The 17,000-nt window shown below is 57.8% G+C and overlaps 1 protein-coding gene across 2 annotated transcripts in view; it reads right to left on the reverse strand.

Moving 5' to 3' along the window:
• Nucleotides 1-17,000, reverse strand: part of COL2A1 (collagen type II alpha 1 chain) — a 31,135-nt gene that overhangs the window by 949 nt on the left and 13,186 nt on the right. For both annotated transcript variants that reach the window (XM_074325779.2, XM_019748445.3), the window contains 37 exons: nucleotides 15,904-15,948; nucleotides 15,394-15,447; nucleotides 13,766-13,864; nucleotides 13,413-13,457; nucleotides 13,219-13,317; nucleotides 12,989-13,042; nucleotides 12,490-12,597; nucleotides 12,046-12,099; nucleotides 11,851-11,949; nucleotides 11,646-11,699; nucleotides 11,110-11,208; nucleotides 10,667-10,720; nucleotides 10,223-10,276; nucleotides 9,814-9,867; nucleotides 9,595-9,648; nucleotides 9,327-9,371; nucleotides 9,039-9,137; nucleotides 8,726-8,833; nucleotides 8,334-8,387; nucleotides 8,000-8,053; nucleotides 7,569-7,622; nucleotides 7,118-7,171; nucleotides 6,701-6,808; nucleotides 6,067-6,120; nucleotides 5,606-5,659; nucleotides 4,701-4,862; nucleotides 4,359-4,466; nucleotides 4,008-4,115; nucleotides 3,614-3,667; nucleotides 3,331-3,438; nucleotides 3,166-3,219; nucleotides 2,902-3,009; nucleotides 2,586-2,639; nucleotides 2,034-2,141; nucleotides 1,389-1,677; nucleotides 761-948; nucleotides 188-430 (listed from right to left, as the gene is read on the reverse strand). In XM_074325779.2, coding sequence (XP_074181880.1) covers nucleotides 188-430; nucleotides 761-948; nucleotides 1,389-1,677; nucleotides 2,034-2,141; nucleotides 2,586-2,639; nucleotides 2,902-3,009; nucleotides 3,166-3,219; nucleotides 3,331-3,438; nucleotides 3,614-3,667; nucleotides 4,008-4,115; nucleotides 4,359-4,466; nucleotides 4,701-4,862; nucleotides 5,606-5,659; nucleotides 6,067-6,120; nucleotides 6,701-6,808; nucleotides 7,118-7,171; nucleotides 7,569-7,622; nucleotides 8,000-8,053; nucleotides 8,334-8,387; nucleotides 8,726-8,833; nucleotides 9,039-9,137; nucleotides 9,327-9,371; nucleotides 9,595-9,648; nucleotides 9,814-9,867; nucleotides 10,223-10,276; nucleotides 10,667-10,720; nucleotides 11,110-11,208; nucleotides 11,646-11,699; nucleotides 11,851-11,949; nucleotides 12,046-12,099; nucleotides 12,490-12,597; nucleotides 12,989-13,042; nucleotides 13,219-13,317; nucleotides 13,413-13,457; nucleotides 13,766-13,864; nucleotides 15,394-15,447; nucleotides 15,904-15,948 — 3,294 coding nt within the window. The remainder of the gene's footprint in view (nucleotides 1-187; nucleotides 431-760; nucleotides 949-1,388; nucleotides 1,678-2,033; nucleotides 2,142-2,585; nucleotides 2,640-2,901; nucleotides 3,010-3,165; nucleotides 3,220-3,330; nucleotides 3,439-3,613; nucleotides 3,668-4,007; nucleotides 4,116-4,358; nucleotides 4,467-4,700; nucleotides 4,863-5,605; nucleotides 5,660-6,066; nucleotides 6,121-6,700; nucleotides 6,809-7,117; nucleotides 7,172-7,568; nucleotides 7,623-7,999; nucleotides 8,054-8,333; nucleotides 8,388-8,725; nucleotides 8,834-9,038; nucleotides 9,138-9,326; nucleotides 9,372-9,594; nucleotides 9,649-9,813; nucleotides 9,868-10,222; nucleotides 10,277-10,666; nucleotides 10,721-11,109; nucleotides 11,209-11,645; nucleotides 11,700-11,850; nucleotides 11,950-12,045; nucleotides 12,100-12,489; nucleotides 12,598-12,988; nucleotides 13,043-13,218; nucleotides 13,318-13,412; nucleotides 13,458-13,765; nucleotides 13,865-15,393; nucleotides 15,448-15,903; nucleotides 15,949-17,000) is intronic.

Genomic DNA, 17,000 nt, shown 5'->3' on the forward strand with positions numbered 1-17,000 from the left:
ACATGCACCTCTCCCTCGCCTGTCACTCTGCATGTCTTCTCTACATAACCCCTCACCCTCATTCCTTTGATGAGCCCATCACTTTAGGGCCATGACGCCTGTTGGGGACCAAACCCTTCCCACTCCAACCTGAGCCCTCGGCCACAGACAACTCATCGTCCTGGCAGCTCCAGCTGTCCCGACTCACCGTGCAGCCATCCTTCAGGACGGTGTATGTGAACCTGCTGTTGCCCTCAGCCCGGATCTCCACATCATTGGAGCCCTGGATGAGCAAGGCCTTCTTGAGGTTGCCAGCTGCTTCATCCAGGTAGGCAATGCTGTTCTTGCAGTGGTAGGTGATGTTTTGGGAGCCCTCGGTGGACAGCAGGCGCAGGAAGGTCATCTGGACGTTGGCAGTGTTGGGGGCCAGGTTGTCGTCACCATAGCTGAACTGTTAGGGCAGAGAGCAGTGGTATGAGGCCGAGTGGCATTCGAAGGGACCATGGGTGTCAAGGGCTGCTGAGTGTCCAGGGTTCAGAGGAGTGAAAGGGGACTCTGAGTGGGTCCCTGGGAGGATGTTTTTGCTTCCAGAGAGGAGAGCAAGCCTTCGAGGACCTCTTCCTCCACCTCTAAATGGGAGAAAATACTATTCCTCTTCTTTCCTTCCCTTAAGCCCCAAAGAAAACCGGTGAGAATGTGGGCAAGGTTCTAAAAACTTTCAGGGAGAAAGAAGAGAAAGATTTGAGGAACCATCTCCGGCCGAGAGCAACCAGGCACTCACATGGAAGCCACCGTTGATAGTTTCTCCAAACCAGATATGTTTCTTGTCCTTGCTCTTGCTGCTCCACCAGTTCTTCTTGGGAACATTTGCTGGGTTGGGGTAGACACAAGTCTCGCCAGTTTCCATGTTGCAGAAAACCTTCATGGCGTCTAAGGTGCAGCCCTGGTTAGGGTCAATCCAGTAGTCTCCTGCAAGGGGGAAGAGGCGACACCCTGTCAGGGCTCAGACAAGCACAGAGACACTCAGGCCTACATGGACACCAGCGGAGAGGAGCAGGGCGTGAGGGTCACACGTGACCCAAGGGAGGGGGGAGGAGAGGGAGGGACCAAGGGCAAGGAGACCTGAATGGGAAGGTCCAGTGCTAAATTGGGGTGTGAGCAATAGGGCAGGAGCAGTACCTGCCCGGTGGGTGAAACTCTACCCTGATGTTACTTCTGCCACGTAGCCATGGCAGGACAGGAGCCAGGCCTGCAGTTGCTCTGCTGATAAATGGGGGAGCAGCCATCTGCCAGCACCTCCCAGGCCTGCCCTGCACTAATAGACATCTCCTGCCTTGTTCTGAAGGAGTGGTGCCCAGTGGGCTGACTTCCTACTCTCTGGGGCTGGGGGTCCTGCTTTTCTGGCTCACCGCTCTTCCATTCAGGGTGGCAGAGTTTCAAGTCCCTGCAGGTGCGAGCGGGGTTCTTGCGGGAGCCCTCGGGGCTGCGGATGCTCTCAATCTGGTTGTTGAGGGACTTGAGCGTGGCATCCACTTCGGCGTCGTGCTGTCTCAGGTTGCCGGCTGCCTGGTCTGCCCGCATGTACTGCATGGGGTCAGGTCCTTTCTCTCTCCCACCCAGGCCAGCAAAGGCCGACATGTCGATGCCAGGGCCGGGGGGCCCTGGAGGGCCAGGGGGGCCAGGATTTCCAGGGGGACCCTGAAGCAGGAATCAAAGAAATCAGCCAGGAATTGTGGGGAGACACATCTCCTGTGTCCACCCGCACCTGCTAGAATGTACTAGAGTATCTTCTTTAGTCTCAGGAATGAGGGAGGGGGTACAGTAGGGCAGGACCAAGAAAACCACAGCATCGTCCCTATTTGTTCCTTAGTCCCTCTCTTCTGCTTCCCAACACCAGTCACGGGCCCTTTAAACCTCCAGGGAGACCCCAGGATAAAGGGTGCCATCACTATTAGCTGTAGGCTGATGCCCCCAAAGAGGCCCTTAGTACCAGAGAGCTCAAGCCCCAGATGCTGGGGACACCACAGACAGCAGGAAGGAGTCAGGACACTTACAGCGGGGCCTGTTTCGCCAGAACGTCCACGGGGGCCAGGAGGTCCAATGGGGCCAGGGATTCCATTAGCACCATCTTTGCCCGAGGGACCAACAGGGCCAGGAGGACCCTGCAAGCCAAGAGAGAAAGGTGGTGAGAGAAGAGCCATCAGCAGAGGGAAGGTCGGGGAGGAGCTGGGGCTGGTCAGGTGGCCATCCTGACAGCAGGTGGCTACATGCTGCTCCCAATTCTTCTCATTTCTCAGTCATGGAACCCTAAACTGCTCTCTATCTGACCAAGAGCCAAAAGGACGGCTTCAAGGCTCTCCTGCCCTCCTAAGCTCCTCTTCGTAAAATCCTGTTCCCAGGGGATCTGACAGCTGAGAGCTGCTCTCAAGTTCATCCTCCCTGTGATTTCAGGTACTTTTCTGGCCATAGTCACACCGAGCCAGTCCTGCCTCCACTGCTCAGGCCCCCCAAGCCCAAGCTTTCTCAGAAGCAGCAACATTTTGCTCCCCATTGGACACCCATGCAGTGCCCTGGCCCTCCCCCTGAGGCAGAGTTGTCTTACTTACTCTTGGGCCAGAAGGACCAGCAGGGCCAGAAGCACCTTGGTCTCCAGAAGGACCCTGTGCAGAAGGAAGAGGCAAAGGTCATAGGTGAGCACAGCCCCATCTTCCAGGATGGAAAGCCTTGAATATATACATGGAGTTGGCGGAGGAGATACCTGTCCCACCCCTATTCCCTTTCCGCTTGCTCCTCCCTCCAACCCTGAAGAAGTCCTAGAAATTACTTAGGATGCTCCCAAGTTGTCTTAGCAGCATGGGAAATGCAAGTGGGCTCAGAGCAGTGGGAGGTCTTGGGGAGCCAAGCTCGGACAGCAACACTCACAGGAGGGCCAGGCAGACCCTGCAGACCAGTGAAGCCTCGGTGACCCTTCAGTCCCCTCTCGCCAGCCTCTCCAGTTTCTCCTTTGTCACCTCGGGGGCCTTGAGGGCCCTGGAAATAAGACAGACATAGGTTGGGTCGGGTCGGGCTGGGCAAAAGGCCTCCACTGGCCTCGTCCAAGCCAAGGAGTCCAGCATCCACAGGGCCCCTGCTCCCCTCCCAGCCTGCCTCTGTCAGAGACCCAGTGCAGGACGCTCAAATACGCACTGCGATTCCCCGGGCTCCAGCCGGTCCTGCGGGTCCCATGGGGCCTTGTGCACCCTGTGAGGAGAAAGTGGGAGCAGTGTCAGAGCCAGGCCAGGACAGGGAGGGCCCTCCTCTTTACCTGCCCTCGGGCTGGTGCACCGAGACTGGGATCCCCACGATACTCACAGCTTCTCCTCGATCTCCCTGCTTGCCAGTTGGGCCTGCGGGGCCAGGAGAGCCAGGGGGCCCAGGGGCTCCAGGAGCACCCAGGGGCCCAGTCTCACCACGATCACCCTGTCAGGAGAGAGGTCTCAGGCTCAGAGAAAAATGGTTCCGAAGAGGCAAGGAAAGAAGGTCCTTCCAGAGTGACACCAGACTCTGACTCCCACCCGCTACCCCGAGCTGACGTGTTAGGTTCAACGGAATGTCCTCCCAGTCCCACTGCACACAGACACCCCCAGATATTCACCTTGACTCCAGCTGCACCATCTCTGCCAGGGGGGCCGTCAGCACCAGGGCTTCCCTGGACAATGGGAAACAAGATGCCATGAGAGCTGCCCCTGCCCATCTCCCACTCTGTCTGCTCCCCTGTCTTCGCCTCAGAAGCCCCAGGCTTGTTCCTTCTGTCTAAAGCTTTCTCACCGAGCTTCCTTCTGTCTTCCTCTCTGTGTAGCAGATCTTAGTCTCTGTGCCCTTCTCTCTCCCATCACAACCTTCCTTTTGCACCTGGGCACTTGTGCCTAACGCCCATCCTGTCGTCCCCTTCTCCAGGGCGCCAGCACTTAGCCTGGCTGGCCTGGCACTGAGATGCACGGGCTTCTCTCCCTAGTAAGGGCCTTCCTGTGGTGGGTCCCACTACTCACCTCTCGTCCAGGTTCACCAGCAGGACCAGTCAGACCAGGAGGACCCACAGGGCCAGGGGGACCTCGGTCTCCAGATGCACCAGGAGCTCCCTGCTTGCCAGGCTCACCCTGAAAGGACAATGACAAGGACGATGAGTGTGCCCACTAAGTGTCCCTGCCCAGGACCCCGCTGAGCCTCTCTGGGGAAAGGGCTGATGAAGGGACAGTTCCAAGGGTGCTGAGTGGGTGGAAGCCTCGGGGTGGTGTTGCTTCTGCAGAACTCAGGCCACTGCACCGATTACTGAGTAAAGAGCTTCTGGCCTGAGCCAGCTGGGCCCAGCTCGCCCAGAAGAAGGGGCACCCGTCACTTACCGATGGACCAGGCAAGCCGGGGAATCCTCTCTCACCACGCTGCCCAGGAAGACCAACGATGCCCCTCTGACCAGCCAGACCCTGGGGACCTGGAGGACCATCGGGACCCTAAGAGGAGAGGTGGGAGATGAGAACTTGAGAACTGACAGTCAGTTCTACCCACACCAGCCTGGCTGCCAGCTCAGCAGGGAGCAGCACTCCTCCTGCCCTGCGTATCCTTCTCTGCACTGCTCCCCCTCCCTGCGTACCCACACCACTGCACCCCGTGGACCGTGCGCTGTGAGCTCAGAAGCCTCTCACAGCCTTGGCCCTGGGCTGGCCTGGGCCTGATTGTGGACTTACAGAGGGACCATCATCTCCAGGCTCTCCCTTCTCGCCAGGGGCTCCGGCAGGACCTTGGAGGCCGGGGTCACCAGCTCGGCCAGGTGGGCCACTGTCTCCTCGAGCACCTTTGGGACCATCTTTTCCGGAAGGACCAGGGGGTCCCGGGGGCCCAGGGTTTCCCTAGAAGGAGCAAATGCAGGAAGTGAGAACTCAACTCACCCTTCCCCATCTGGGCTGCCAAAGCCACCATGGCCCCAGGGACAGCAGTTTCCCCTCTGGAAAAGGGCAGCTTGACCCCTAGTCTCCCTCTTTGATCTTCTCTCTCATATGAGAGCTCTGGGCAGCCACCCCTAGCTTCTCCAGCCCCTGCATGCCTTGCTTTTTCTGGTCTACTTAGCGGCCCTCCTGCCTCCTTCCCTTGGGCTTCCATTGCCCCACCCCACCCCCATTCCTCAAGGAACAACTCAAACCCTGCCCCCTCACCCCCTTAGCCTATGTATTCAGTCCCCCTGCACTCGGTAAGCTGGGTGACTTTTCCTCCTCTCTCTGCCTTTCAAGATATATGACTTGTACAGGGCCCGGTGCATAGAGAATGCTCAAGAAATGTGTGTCCATGACGAAGGCAATTATGTCAGCCCCATCCTGCCCACCAAGCGAGACTTGTGAGGGTTTGAGCCCCAGCCAGCTGGGAAGGTTGCCTATGGCCAACAAGAGGGTCGCCCCCCCCCCAACCCCTGCTCCTAGCTGTCTACAAGGGGAACGAGCCTGAGACCAATTAGCTACTCTTCCCAGGAGTGGGAACAGGCACAAAAGGATGAGCCTGCACTCTCTGGGGCCCTGGAAGGGGGACTGGGCCAGACTCTGTGGCCCCTACCTGTGCCTCCCGTTCCCGGAGTAAGGAACCAGGTAGCAGCAGCACTTACATTGGAGCCTGGGGGTCCAACGCGGCCAGCAGCTCCAGGGAATCCAGTGGCTCCCTGTGTGAGGAGAGGAGAACCCCTGAATCCCTCAGGCTCTCAGGAGGATTGAGAATCTAACATGGGGTGGGGAGGTCTCCGAGGCTGGTGTGAAAAAGGGTGAGGGAGCCAGAGAGGGAGAAAGGGCCCTTGGGGTCTGGCCACAGGATTGAGCAGCTGTAGCTTCTCTGCCTCCGGCTCCTGCAGGGGGCACTCAGGTAGGGCCAGGCCTGTCTCAGGATGGCCTCAGGCTGGGACAAGAACAGGACTAAGGAAGAAGGAAGTGAGTGAATCCCAGAACACCGCAGTGGAGCCTCTGGGTCCAGACCTTCTTCATGAGGCGGGAGGTGGGGGCATGAGAGAAGCTGTTGCACCCACAGCACCTTCCACCCCATGTGGATGAGGGTGGGGACAGAGGCCTCACTCACCGGAGGGCCTTGAGCACCACGGGCTCCTTTAGGACCAGTCACACCAGTAGGACCCTGGGAAGGAAGGAAGGAGAGAGACAGTGAGGCCTGGTCGCTCCGGGGAAGGACTATCTGAACCCCAACAATGGACTCCTAAGGGCTAGGTTTTCAAAGATGCAGCATTCTTGGCACTAAAATCCCAGCCTGGAGAAGCTGTCACAGGGGGGCCTGCCACCCGGGCCACTAAGACTCGTGTTGTAGATCTCGGGGAGGAGAAGCCCATCAGGCATCCATTGGAGCCGGTCACAGGTCTCCCCTGTCCCCACCCCCACTGAGACAGACTGCTCTGTCCCAGCTGTGCGTCCTCACTCTGTGTCCGTCCCCGAGCACCCCCACCACACACCCCACACCCAAGACAATGAAAGCCAATTTAGCTACTTGAGCCTTTATCCCAAAGTACAAATTCCTCCTCCCCACAGCCCCTCCCTCCTGTGGCAGCGGTAGCAGCAGGCTCCCGTCTGCTGGGTGGAGGGCCCTGAACTCAGGTGGGGTGTCCCCCAGGCTTCCCAGCCACGTCTGTCTGGCCACCCCTCAGCCTGCACCCAGCAGTCCCTGCCCTGTGGAAACAGTTCCCAGGGGACTTGGCACTACCCACCTGAGGCCCAGGAGCTCCAGAGGGGCCCTGAGGACCTGGAGTGCCAGCGTCACCTTTCTGGCCGGCCTCTCCTTGCTCACCCTTGGCACCTGGCTGGCCATCAGCACCCTGTTCCAGGAAGGATGAAGCAAGCGAATGAGGGGCAAGCCAAATACTTGAGGTTCTTCCAAAAGGGCGAGCAACTCTGAGTGAGTGTGTGTGCACGTGCCTGTCCATCCTAGGCCTGAAAGTTGGGTCTAAGATAGGACTGCTATATAAGTGTGGACATATAAACGGAGAGGAGGGAGGGAAGAGGCCATTCCTCTCTTCTTGAAATTCTGTCCCTCCCTCCCCCACAGGCTGCAAGCTACCCTCAGGAGCTAGATGTGGACTGGCCTGAGTAGAGGGGGTGGAAGGGAGGGTGGATGGGGTACTCACGGGAGGACCGGCAAAGCCAGCGGGTCCAGGGGGTCCAGTCTCTCCACGTTCACCCTGTGAGAGAAGGAGGCCCAGAAGGTGTAAGGCCCCGCTGCCTGTCTGCTCTGTTCCCTCCTGCAAGCCCAGCGCCCCTCTGGCCCAGTCTAGCCTCTTGCATAGTAACCCCCAGAGAGAAGGCATCTGAAAGGAGCGTTAGGAAGTTTGGTCCTAAATAAAAGGGCCCAGGTCAGAAAGCCTCTCTTAGTCAGAGGACCTGGTGACCCAAAGGCCCTTCACCCTCTCCGTATCACGAGGGTGACATGCCTTCTCCCTTCCTTTTTCATCTCTCCTTCCACCCCCAGACCCAAATGGCAGAGGGGGAGCCAGGGCCAGGGCCTGCAGGGCCAGCTCTCAGGCTGCCTCACTCCCAGGGGCCTGGGGACAGAGCCAAGCTCAGGGGGCAGATACTCACCGGGGCACCGCGAGCACCAGCTGTTCCCGAAGGGCCAGGAGGGCCAACTTCACCCTAAGGTGTGGAGGGGGTTGCGGGTCAGAGTGAGGCCTTATGAGAGCAAAGCGCCTCCAGGAAGCCCTCAGGATGGATGGGGGCTCTGGGTCACCCTCCCCCCCACCCCCCATCCACACACACAGCCTTTCTCCTTATTGTTTCCGCCTGCACTTGCAGTCTCCTAGGGGCCTTTGCTGAATGCACTTTACCACCAGTTCAACTGCTCCACTCAACAGGGCACACGCGACCCCCACCCTTCATTCCTTGCAGTCCCCAGTGGGCAGGAGGGTGACAATTGATGAGGGCCGGGGAGAAATAACAGCCCTTGGGAGGATACGGAAAGGAGACTCAGTGGGGGAAGTGAGGCAAAGGGAAGAAAAGGAGCCAGGACTCACCTTCTCACCATTGGCACCAGCTGGGCCAGGGGGGCCGATGGGACCGGTCAGACCCTGGGGAGAGAGAAGGAGGAGGTGAGGGAGGCAGGGAGAGTTGGCCAAACACTTGGATCTCACACCCAGTAAACCTTGGCGCACCCTCCATGGCCCCCTGAACTCCCTCTCACCCTGTGGCCCCCAGTTTTGACAGGGAAGTCCCTGTGGTTGCCCAGCCCAGACAGCCGAGATAGGACCAGGGACCCCACTCACCCATGGTCCCGATCTCCTGAGTTCAGGGCTGGGGGTCCCCGGCATTTGTCCCCACCCAGTCCCCAAACAGTCTGCATTCACTTACTCGTCCACCGTCCTTCCCGGGGGCTCCCTCAGGGCCTTTCTCACCGACATCACCCTATGGGATAGAGAGAATGGGATACCTCAAGGGGGCACTCCAAGACCCCCTTTGTCAGCTCAGTGTCACTCTGAATGGGGCTCCAGGCAGAGCTCAGACCCTGGCCAAGAGGACTTGCTCTGTGGTCTCAGGGTGAGTGACAAGGAGTAGCAGGAGTGAGAATGAGGGAAGGGTGGGGGAAGATGTCATTAAAAGGCGAACAGAGACGTTGGAGGGGAGACCTCCAAGTTCCTCAAGAGGGGTAGCCAGGGACTTCACTCCCAGGTACTGTGGGAGAGGGTGTGAGTGTGGGAGCAGGCAAGCATGGCTTTGGGGGAGGGACATAGCCTGGTACTTACCCTGTCGCCCTTGGGCCCAGCAATACCAGCTGCTCCCCTCTCACCGGGCATCCCCTGTAGACCTGGAGGGCCCTGAGCCCCAGGGGGGCCAACTGGGCCAGATGCACCCTGGGGTGGGGGGAAGACAGGGAATCTGTGGTGGGCAGATTCCCTCAGGACTCCAGTGCGCAACCCCCCCTCTCCTCCTCCTCCTCCTCTGCCCAGGCTTCCTTTCTACCTCCTCTTCCCCTCCTCCCCCCTCCCCTTCCTCTTGCCCCCTCAGCAGGCTTCCTAGGCCAGCCCAGAGGACCGTCGCTGCATCAGCCTCACTTACTTTGGGACCGTCAGTGCCAGGAGTGCCGGGGAGACCACGTTGACCCTGGAGGCCCTGGGCACCAGGAGAGCCACGTTCACCTGGGAAACCTCGTTCACCCTGTGGCAGAGACACCAAGGAGCGATTAGGGAGAGAGACAGGGTAGAGGCCCAAGGAAAAGGAGGGAGGTGGGAAGCAGAGTGGGGCCCAGGACTCAGGGTAGCTGTACAGTTGGGAAGTGCTGGCAGAACTGAACGGGGAGAGAGCAGGCCCAAGGAGACCACCAGGAATGGCCGACAGGACACTCACTCTGGGACCCACGAGGCCGGGGGCTCCAGCTTCTCCGGGAACACCCTGGAGAACGAGAAGGATGTGTGAGAGACTGAAGGCTTTTGTGCCCAAGCCCTGGCTGAGCCACCCTCCCCGACCTCCGATTGTCATCTAGCAGAGCTGGGATGCGGTCCCAGACATCCCGGGCCTCCATGGGGCTCCTCATGCCCTCCTGCCTTGTCTCCTGAGCATCAGAAGACATCTTTCCATCTAAACAGGTTGCAGGTTCAAAGAGCCCCATACTCACCTGGTCACCTGGTTTTCCACCTTCACCTGGGGGACCAGGAGGGCCAGGAAGTCCCTAGAAGCCAAAATGACAAGCATCAGAGAAGGAGTGAGTTTGCTGGGAAACCTCATTCCCCTGCTCCCCCTTGAGGGGGGCGGGCCCTCCACCCACCATGCCTGCTGCTCCCATGAGCCCTGAGCGTGGAAAGGGGCTCCGAGAGAGCCTGGTTCAGCCACCTACCTGGAACCCAGATGGCCCAGGAGCGCCCTGCTCGCCTCGTTCACCAGCAGGGCCCTGCAGAGGAAATGCAGGTGAGTTGAACCAGCACTGGAGCACCCGAGAGCCTCAACAGGAGGCCCTGGGAGTGGCCACAAGAGGACAGGACAGACACCGCCCTGCACTGCCCAACAAGGTGTGCACGCCTATGTGTTTTGTTGTCTGTCCTCCCACCAATGACAACCAGGGCGGGGTCCACACTGCTTCCTCAGGGTGGGATAACCCCCCTCGACCCAGGGTGGGGTTGGTGTCCTGGATCAGCCCAGGTCCACATCTGTCAGCTCCATTACTGAGTGGGCCTAAGGTCTACCTGCCTCCACCCCACCAAGCCCCTGCCCACAGGACCACCTGGAGAGGCTGAGCAGGTACTTACAGCGGGTCCAGGGGGGCCTGCGGCACCTGTCTCACCATCTTTGCCAGGAAGACCCTAGAGGGAAGAGGGAAGAATGACGTAATGACATACTTTTCTTCAGTTCTGCAGACCCTCCAGGACTGGGCAGGTACACTTTGTGGTCCAGAGTTTCCAGACCGCCACAATCCCCAACCGGAACTCCATGTGTACTACCCTTTCCCTCCCCTTCCTTCCCTGGCCCCTCAGTCTTTCTCAGCAGAAGGGGCTCCCCTGTCTCTCTGGGCTGCTACTGACTGAGTGCAACCAAAAGTGCCCCTACGTGGACTCCAAAAGGGCCCAGAGCAGATGGGCTCAGCCACAGGAAGCCACACTGCTAACTAGGGATCCCAGAACATGCCATAGAGACATCTCTCCCTTGTGGGTGTCCAGCCAACACCAAGGCACTGCTGTGGGGAGGGTACTTACTCTCAGACCAGGAGCTCCAGACAGTCCTTTCTCACCAGCTTTCCCAGGCTCGCCCTGGGGAGAGAGCGCAGGACCGTGAGGTAGAGGGCTTGGGTGAGAGTGGGGGTACAACAAGCTGGGGAGACTGGGGCTGGGGGCCTGATGGACAGCAAAGGCTAAAGCCAATTATCAGCACCTTCTCTTACACTCAGAGGTATGAACTGAGGGCGCTGACCCATGGAACAATGTCATGGATGACAGGTCTCAAAGCTCTAAGGAGCCCTGGGTTTCCCCAGATCACGTGCACTCCTATAAGACATGGAGGCCTGAGCTGCCCATGGTACCAGGGACCCTGCTTGTCACTGCCCTTCAATGAACTATATTCAGGAGCCAGCCCTCTCCCCAGGGGCAGGGAGATAGGTAGGACCATGTGGAAAGAAATGGAAGGGCAGGTTGTTACTTACATTGGCACCTTTGGGGCCAGGGAAACCCATGACACCAGGCTGCCCACGAGCCCCCTGAGGACCTGGAGGTCCAGGGCGACCATCTTCACCAGCGGCTCCCTGAAAGAGAGGACACCATTCTCAGAACAGACACGCTGACCACATTTGTCCATCCAATACCTACTAAGAGCCTACTATGTGGCAGGCACAGGGTTAGGCATTAGCTAGACACAGCATGTGAGATTGACCAAGGTTACGACCAGCAGCCCACACCACACACGTAGACCCCGTCAGTGACAAGGCACTGCTAAACTTAGAAATTCTGCCCCTGAATATACACACCAGGCTTGAGCTTCCCCCAGAAAAAGGACCAAATGCACAAGGGGAGACATTTTCAGAGCTCACAGCCACTGCACAGGCCACACCTGATCCTAGTACCTACCATCTGCCCTTTCCCCGATTCTCAGGATGCCCCCACCCAAACTCCTGTCTCTCTTCCCACCTGCCTCCCCAAGGATATACCACACCCCCTCCCAACAAACATTTGATGGACTTACAGAAGGACCAACTTTGCCTTGAGGACCAGCATCACCAGGGCGGCCAGTGAGACCCTTTGTTCAGGAGAGAGAGGAAAATGGGTGTGAGAGCAGGTCCCAGGACCTCCCAATCCTGGCAGCACAGGGTTGGAGGGAACGGGTGGGAAAGGGCCTGAGGGGTCTGCTCAGAGCTCAAAGCCGAGGGCAAAAGCAGTTCCATACTCACCCGGGCTCCAGGAAGGCCAGGCTCTCCGGGACGGCCAGGGTCCCCGTTGGCTCCCTTGGGGCCAGCAAGGCCACTGGGCCCTCGCTCTCCAGGTGCTCCCTATCCAAGAGAAGGCAGGGAGTCAGCAGCTGGTCATTAGACCAAGGATGCAGGAAGGGACCCAGACCATCTTGGGACCTGGGAAACTCAACTCACCTTGGGCCCTACCAGACCATCTTGACCTGGGAAACCACGGTTGCCAGGAGCACCCTAGGAAGAAGTGGAGAGAAGCAGTGAGTTAGAATGGTCCCTGACCCAATCATGCTGCAGAGAGCCTAGCCAGGTTCCAGGGGGTCCATCTGACCCACCCATCAACCATAGTTTCTGTGTAGCAGTAGCTATGGCTTGCAAGATTCTGAGAGATTAACTTCTTGGGCCTGTCCCCACATTTCTCAGAAGGAGCTCACTGTTTCATGTCATTCTGGGGGTGGGGGACACAAATAAGAAGAAGGGAGCCCTATCCCCAGGGTGGTGGGTGGAGAAAAGAGGAGTGTGATATCCAGAAGGCCACAAGACTTGGCAAAAGCACAGTGCCACCAGAACTTGATTTCAATCTCAAGGTCCCACACCAGTGAACATAGGGACTCCTAGCCCACTTACTCTTTCTCCCGGGGGACCAACGGGCCCAGCACCACCAGGCTCTCCACGGGCACCTCTTTTGCCTTCTTCACCAGCAGGACCAGGGGCTCCTTGGGGGCCTGCAGGGCCCTAAGAACCCACACAAGAGAGAAACAGGGTGAGTCTTCACCTGGCCCTGGACAAGCACTGGCCAGCGTGTGGAGGAATTCTTGGCAACTGTTTCAGGGCTGGGGGACTTGGGGAAGGGAGGCCACCATAAAGGATCAATGGTGGAAGCATGGAAGTGGCCCAGCAGGAAGAGAGAGGGTATAAAGTTCAAACTGTTCAAACTGGTCAGGCCAGAGATGAGAACTGACTCTGCATCTTCTCAACCCTGTTACATCCCGTTCTCTGGGCACAACCTGGCAGGTCCCAGATGAGGGGCTAGGGTTACAGAGGAGGTGGGCAATGGGCCCGGGGATGGCCCTGGGCCCCATAAAGCAGCAGCATGGAGAGACAAGGGCTATGGGCAGATACTCACAGGTTCTCCCTTGGGGCCTTGTTCGCCTTTGAAGCCAGCAATACCAGGCTCACCCTTGACAAAAGAAAGGAAGGTTCTCACACTGGGTTCTCTCCTTGGAACTTGCCCCCACCTCCAGAAACCCTTAAAGGCGCCCAGCAAAGGACACCAGTGTGAGTGTGGGAAGGACTGATGGTGGAGTTTTGACTCCAAGGTGTCAGTGGGACTTGGGGTTCACTCCAGGATCTTACCGTCTGACCTTTCGGGCCCAGAGGACCAGTTGCACCTTGAGGGCCAGGAGGACCACGGGGCCCGGGAAAGCCGGGAGCACCAGCAATGCCAGGACCACCCTGTCAGCGTGAGCAGAAGAAGGGGTCATCAGGAGAGGGTGTGAGGGAGGATCGACACCCCACCTGGAGGAGCCAAGTCCAAGGGCAACACTCACAGCAGATCCTTTGGCTCCAGGAATTCCATCGGTTCCAGGGTTACCCTGAAAAAGGAGACAGTGTCATTATAACATGAGCAGCAAAGAATAAACCCCAGCTCTCCCAGCCTTCCCAGGCCACAGGTCCAGGGGCTAGGCCAGTAGCTGCCCATTCCAGGCACAGTCTTGCTGGATGCTTTGAGGGGAGGATAGGAGATAGAGGGAGACATGTCTGTAGAGATGGGGAAGCAGGCACTGGGTCAGAATGAAGGTTTGGTGATTGGGGTTCCACTTTCCTCATAGCTAAGCACAGAGTCAAGAGTGCCAGGGCCACAGACCCCAGGCCCTACAGGCCAAAGAAAAGCTGCACTTACAGAGGCACCAGTCGGCCCAGGGGACCCAGGATTGCCAGGTTCACCACGAGGACCTTGAGCACCTTCAGGACCACGAGCACCGGTGGGACCAGCTTCACCCTGGAAAAGACAGTGGGGAAAGGAATGAGGGGAAGATGGGCCAGCAACAGTCCAGGGTCAGCTGTATGCATGCACCAAAAAGCTGAGCCATGCACATGCATACCCCCTCCCCCCTCCCCCCCCACACACCTAAGGACGCGTGTTCCCACAGGGACCACCTGACCAGGCTTGCTGACCTGATGACTTCCTCACACTGCCTCTCTACCCTCCATCTCCTCTCGATACTGTGAACCACCATGAGCAAATGCACAGTTACACACTACAGCAATGGGCATCATGTTGGTCCCATCAGCGCCCATCAGAAAGCCTGTGCTGGGGGGCTGGAGGGGGTGTCCTGCCATCCTAGCATCGTGGGATGATGGACGGACGGCTGAAATGGGCAGGCACCTCTACCTCCCCCTCTTCACCTTTGTTTCTCTTTTATTGAGGAAATGGAGACCCTCAGATACCTCAGTTCAGGGCACCACTCTGCTGGTACCTGGTTGATGTGTGAACACGGCTGCCCCAGGCTCTGGGCCAGGCCCATTTGAAGCGAGCCAGAAAGCCAGGGCAATCGCAAACTGGGACAAGTGCCCCACTCTACTTTTCCCTGCTCTGACTACAGTCCAATTCTCCTGGGCTTCTCTGGCAGTCCCCCGCCCCCCCGCCCCCAAATGGCCTCTGCTTTTACTTTCATTTTTTCCTGAAAGTTGCAACTAGCTGAGATCTGGGCTTTCTGGAAGGCAGAATCCCTGGGGAGGACTGCTGACCTGGAGGGAAGGCAGAGCCTCCTCAGGTTTCTTCTCAGAACATTCTTGCTTCACTTTTGTAATTATGATTTTCTAAAGGTCAGGCCCCCTCACCTTCCGCTGTCTCTCTTCACAATGGGTCTCCTTCACCAGGCTCCCAGGGCCTCAGACACTGTCTGGTTGCCATGGAAACCCCCAGGAGGGGAAAAGCAACCTGATGCCAGTGACCACACGGAGGCTCCTTATTCATCTCCTGGCGGTGACAGGAGAGAATTCCCAGGGACATGTGCATTGGAATCCTTCTTGGGCCACAGGGGCCTTTCCCTGCACTGGCTGGCCTCCTACTGGCCTCTATTAATCCTCCGAAGAACTCAATTAACAGGACTTGGAAGAGCCAAGCCCCCAGAGGAAGCGGGGAGAGGGAAGCATGGAACCATCTCCCGGCCCCTGCCCATTTCCCTCCAACTCTCTTCCGGTCCAGAGTCGGCTGAGCTTTGCCTTCTTTCCTTCTATTCCTGGTCTTCTGCTCCCTCCCAGGTCTCCGGTGTCTCCCCATCTTTCTCAGCCTTTCCCTTCTCTGCAGCTGTAACTGTAGTACCTCTAGCTCTTTATCATTCCATCTCACTTTCCCTTCCAGCTGGTGACTCTGCGAAATGCCTGATTCTTTTCCTTGGCTCCATGGACAGCAGCAGTGGGTGGGGGCGGGAGATACTCCTCAGAAGGGAAGGGGGATCATCCAGGGGGCGATCAGCAAAGGTTATGGGGGAAAGGGGCTCCTGACTCAACAACCAGGGCACTCACCTTGGCACCGGGAGCCCCAGGGAAGCCAGGACCACCAGCAGGACCCACGGGACCCTGGAGGAAGGAAGGGGGTACAGAGGTGAATGCCGTTGCTGGGCAGAATCTCTGCAGACCCCTGAGTAAGCCACCCCACACCTCACACTCCTTCCCACCTCTGTACTGATTTGGCTCTCCACCCATTGCCAAAGCCCCTGGATGAAAACTGTCCCACAGGCTTGGCTTCAGAAGCAACGTAAGATTCTGACTATGTACATGGTGGGAAGCAGACGATTCTTACACTTCTCTCTCTATCCCTCCTCAAAAAAAAAAAATCCTGCTGAAAGGGTGGCTGAGAAAAAGGAACCATTGCTTCAAAGCATATCAATAAGCTCAAGCGTATTAAAAAATTATTCCTGTTCCTTTCTAGTAGAGGTCTGAGCACTGCTGCGCTTACACGGAAGAAACAGTAGACTCCACTGGGCTGCTGAGTGGGCCTCAAGAACAAATCTGCCGAGGATGAAACAAACTTACCGGAGGACCTGCAGGGCCTGGTTGACCATCATTGCCCCGGGCACCCTGTGAGCATGGAGAAGGAAGCAGCCATTGTAAGAAGTGCCCACACGTCCAGTCCCTCCCTGCCCACAGCCCACCCCACATAGAAAACAGGGCGACACTGTGCCTAAGGTGTCCCAGGGCTAAGCATGAGGCTGGCAAGGTGTGAGCTGTGGGACAGCCCTGTGGGAGGGAGTGGCCCCAGAACCCCTCCATGCTGGCTGCGTGAATGGGTGTTCAAGAGGCAGCCGAGGGCTTGTTCTCAGCTTAAATCAAGCTTGGCTAATTGCCCGGCTATTCCGTCATTTCTTAAACTTCAGTGTAGATCTCAAATATCCCCGACTTCAAGGCCAAGTTATCATTTAAAGACGCAGAGAACTGAGCCAAAGGAAAATGAAATAGCCAAGGAGAAATCCTGATGTGGGTCCTCCCACCTGCTCACAGAGGGAAGCACTTTTGGGGTTTGGTTAAGGCCTCCCCTTGGTTAACTCCAGGCTGCCCCCATACCCTGGCCCCTCCCTGACAACCTGCTCCTAAGAAAAACAAAGCCCGCAGGATGTCTGCCGTCAGCCCAGGAAGAAGCTCTGTGACGGGAACAGCGCACCCAGCATTGCTGGAGGATCACATTGAAGCCCGTGCCCCTGAGACGCCTTTATACAGAAAAGCAAGGCTGCCAGCTCTTTCTCTGTAGGATTTGCAGTCTGAAGCTTTTTTCCCTGGGTTTGTGGTGAGCACCCCTCATTTTCTCACTCAAGGCCCCTGGGGACCCAGGGAAATTTTACCCAAACTCTGGGAACCATTAGGCTAGGTGGGGCTGGGGCTGGCACCTGGCCCTTGGCAGGGAATGGAAGCAGGCCAGAAGGCGACCTTTCCCCAGATGCGCCCTGCCCGCCTGCCTCTGCCACTCCTCGGAAACTGAAGAAGAAAGATGCTTTAGGGGCAGCTCATGTTTTAAATGAGACTCAAATCTTCTTCCTGGCTATGGTCCGTTTCTCCCAACTGAGACTCTCCAGATTGGCATTAAACAGGAAAGCAAGAGAATACTTCACAAAAAAATGTCAGAGAGAACATAAAGC

This window comes from Rhinolophus sinicus, chromosome 1 (genome assembly GCF_057876585.1).
Source record: "Rhinolophus sinicus isolate RSI-liver-muscle chromosome 1, RSI-T2T, whole genome shotgun sequence".
NCBI lineage: Eukaryota > Metazoa > Chordata > Mammalia > Chiroptera > Rhinolophidae > Rhinolophus > Rhinolophus sinicus.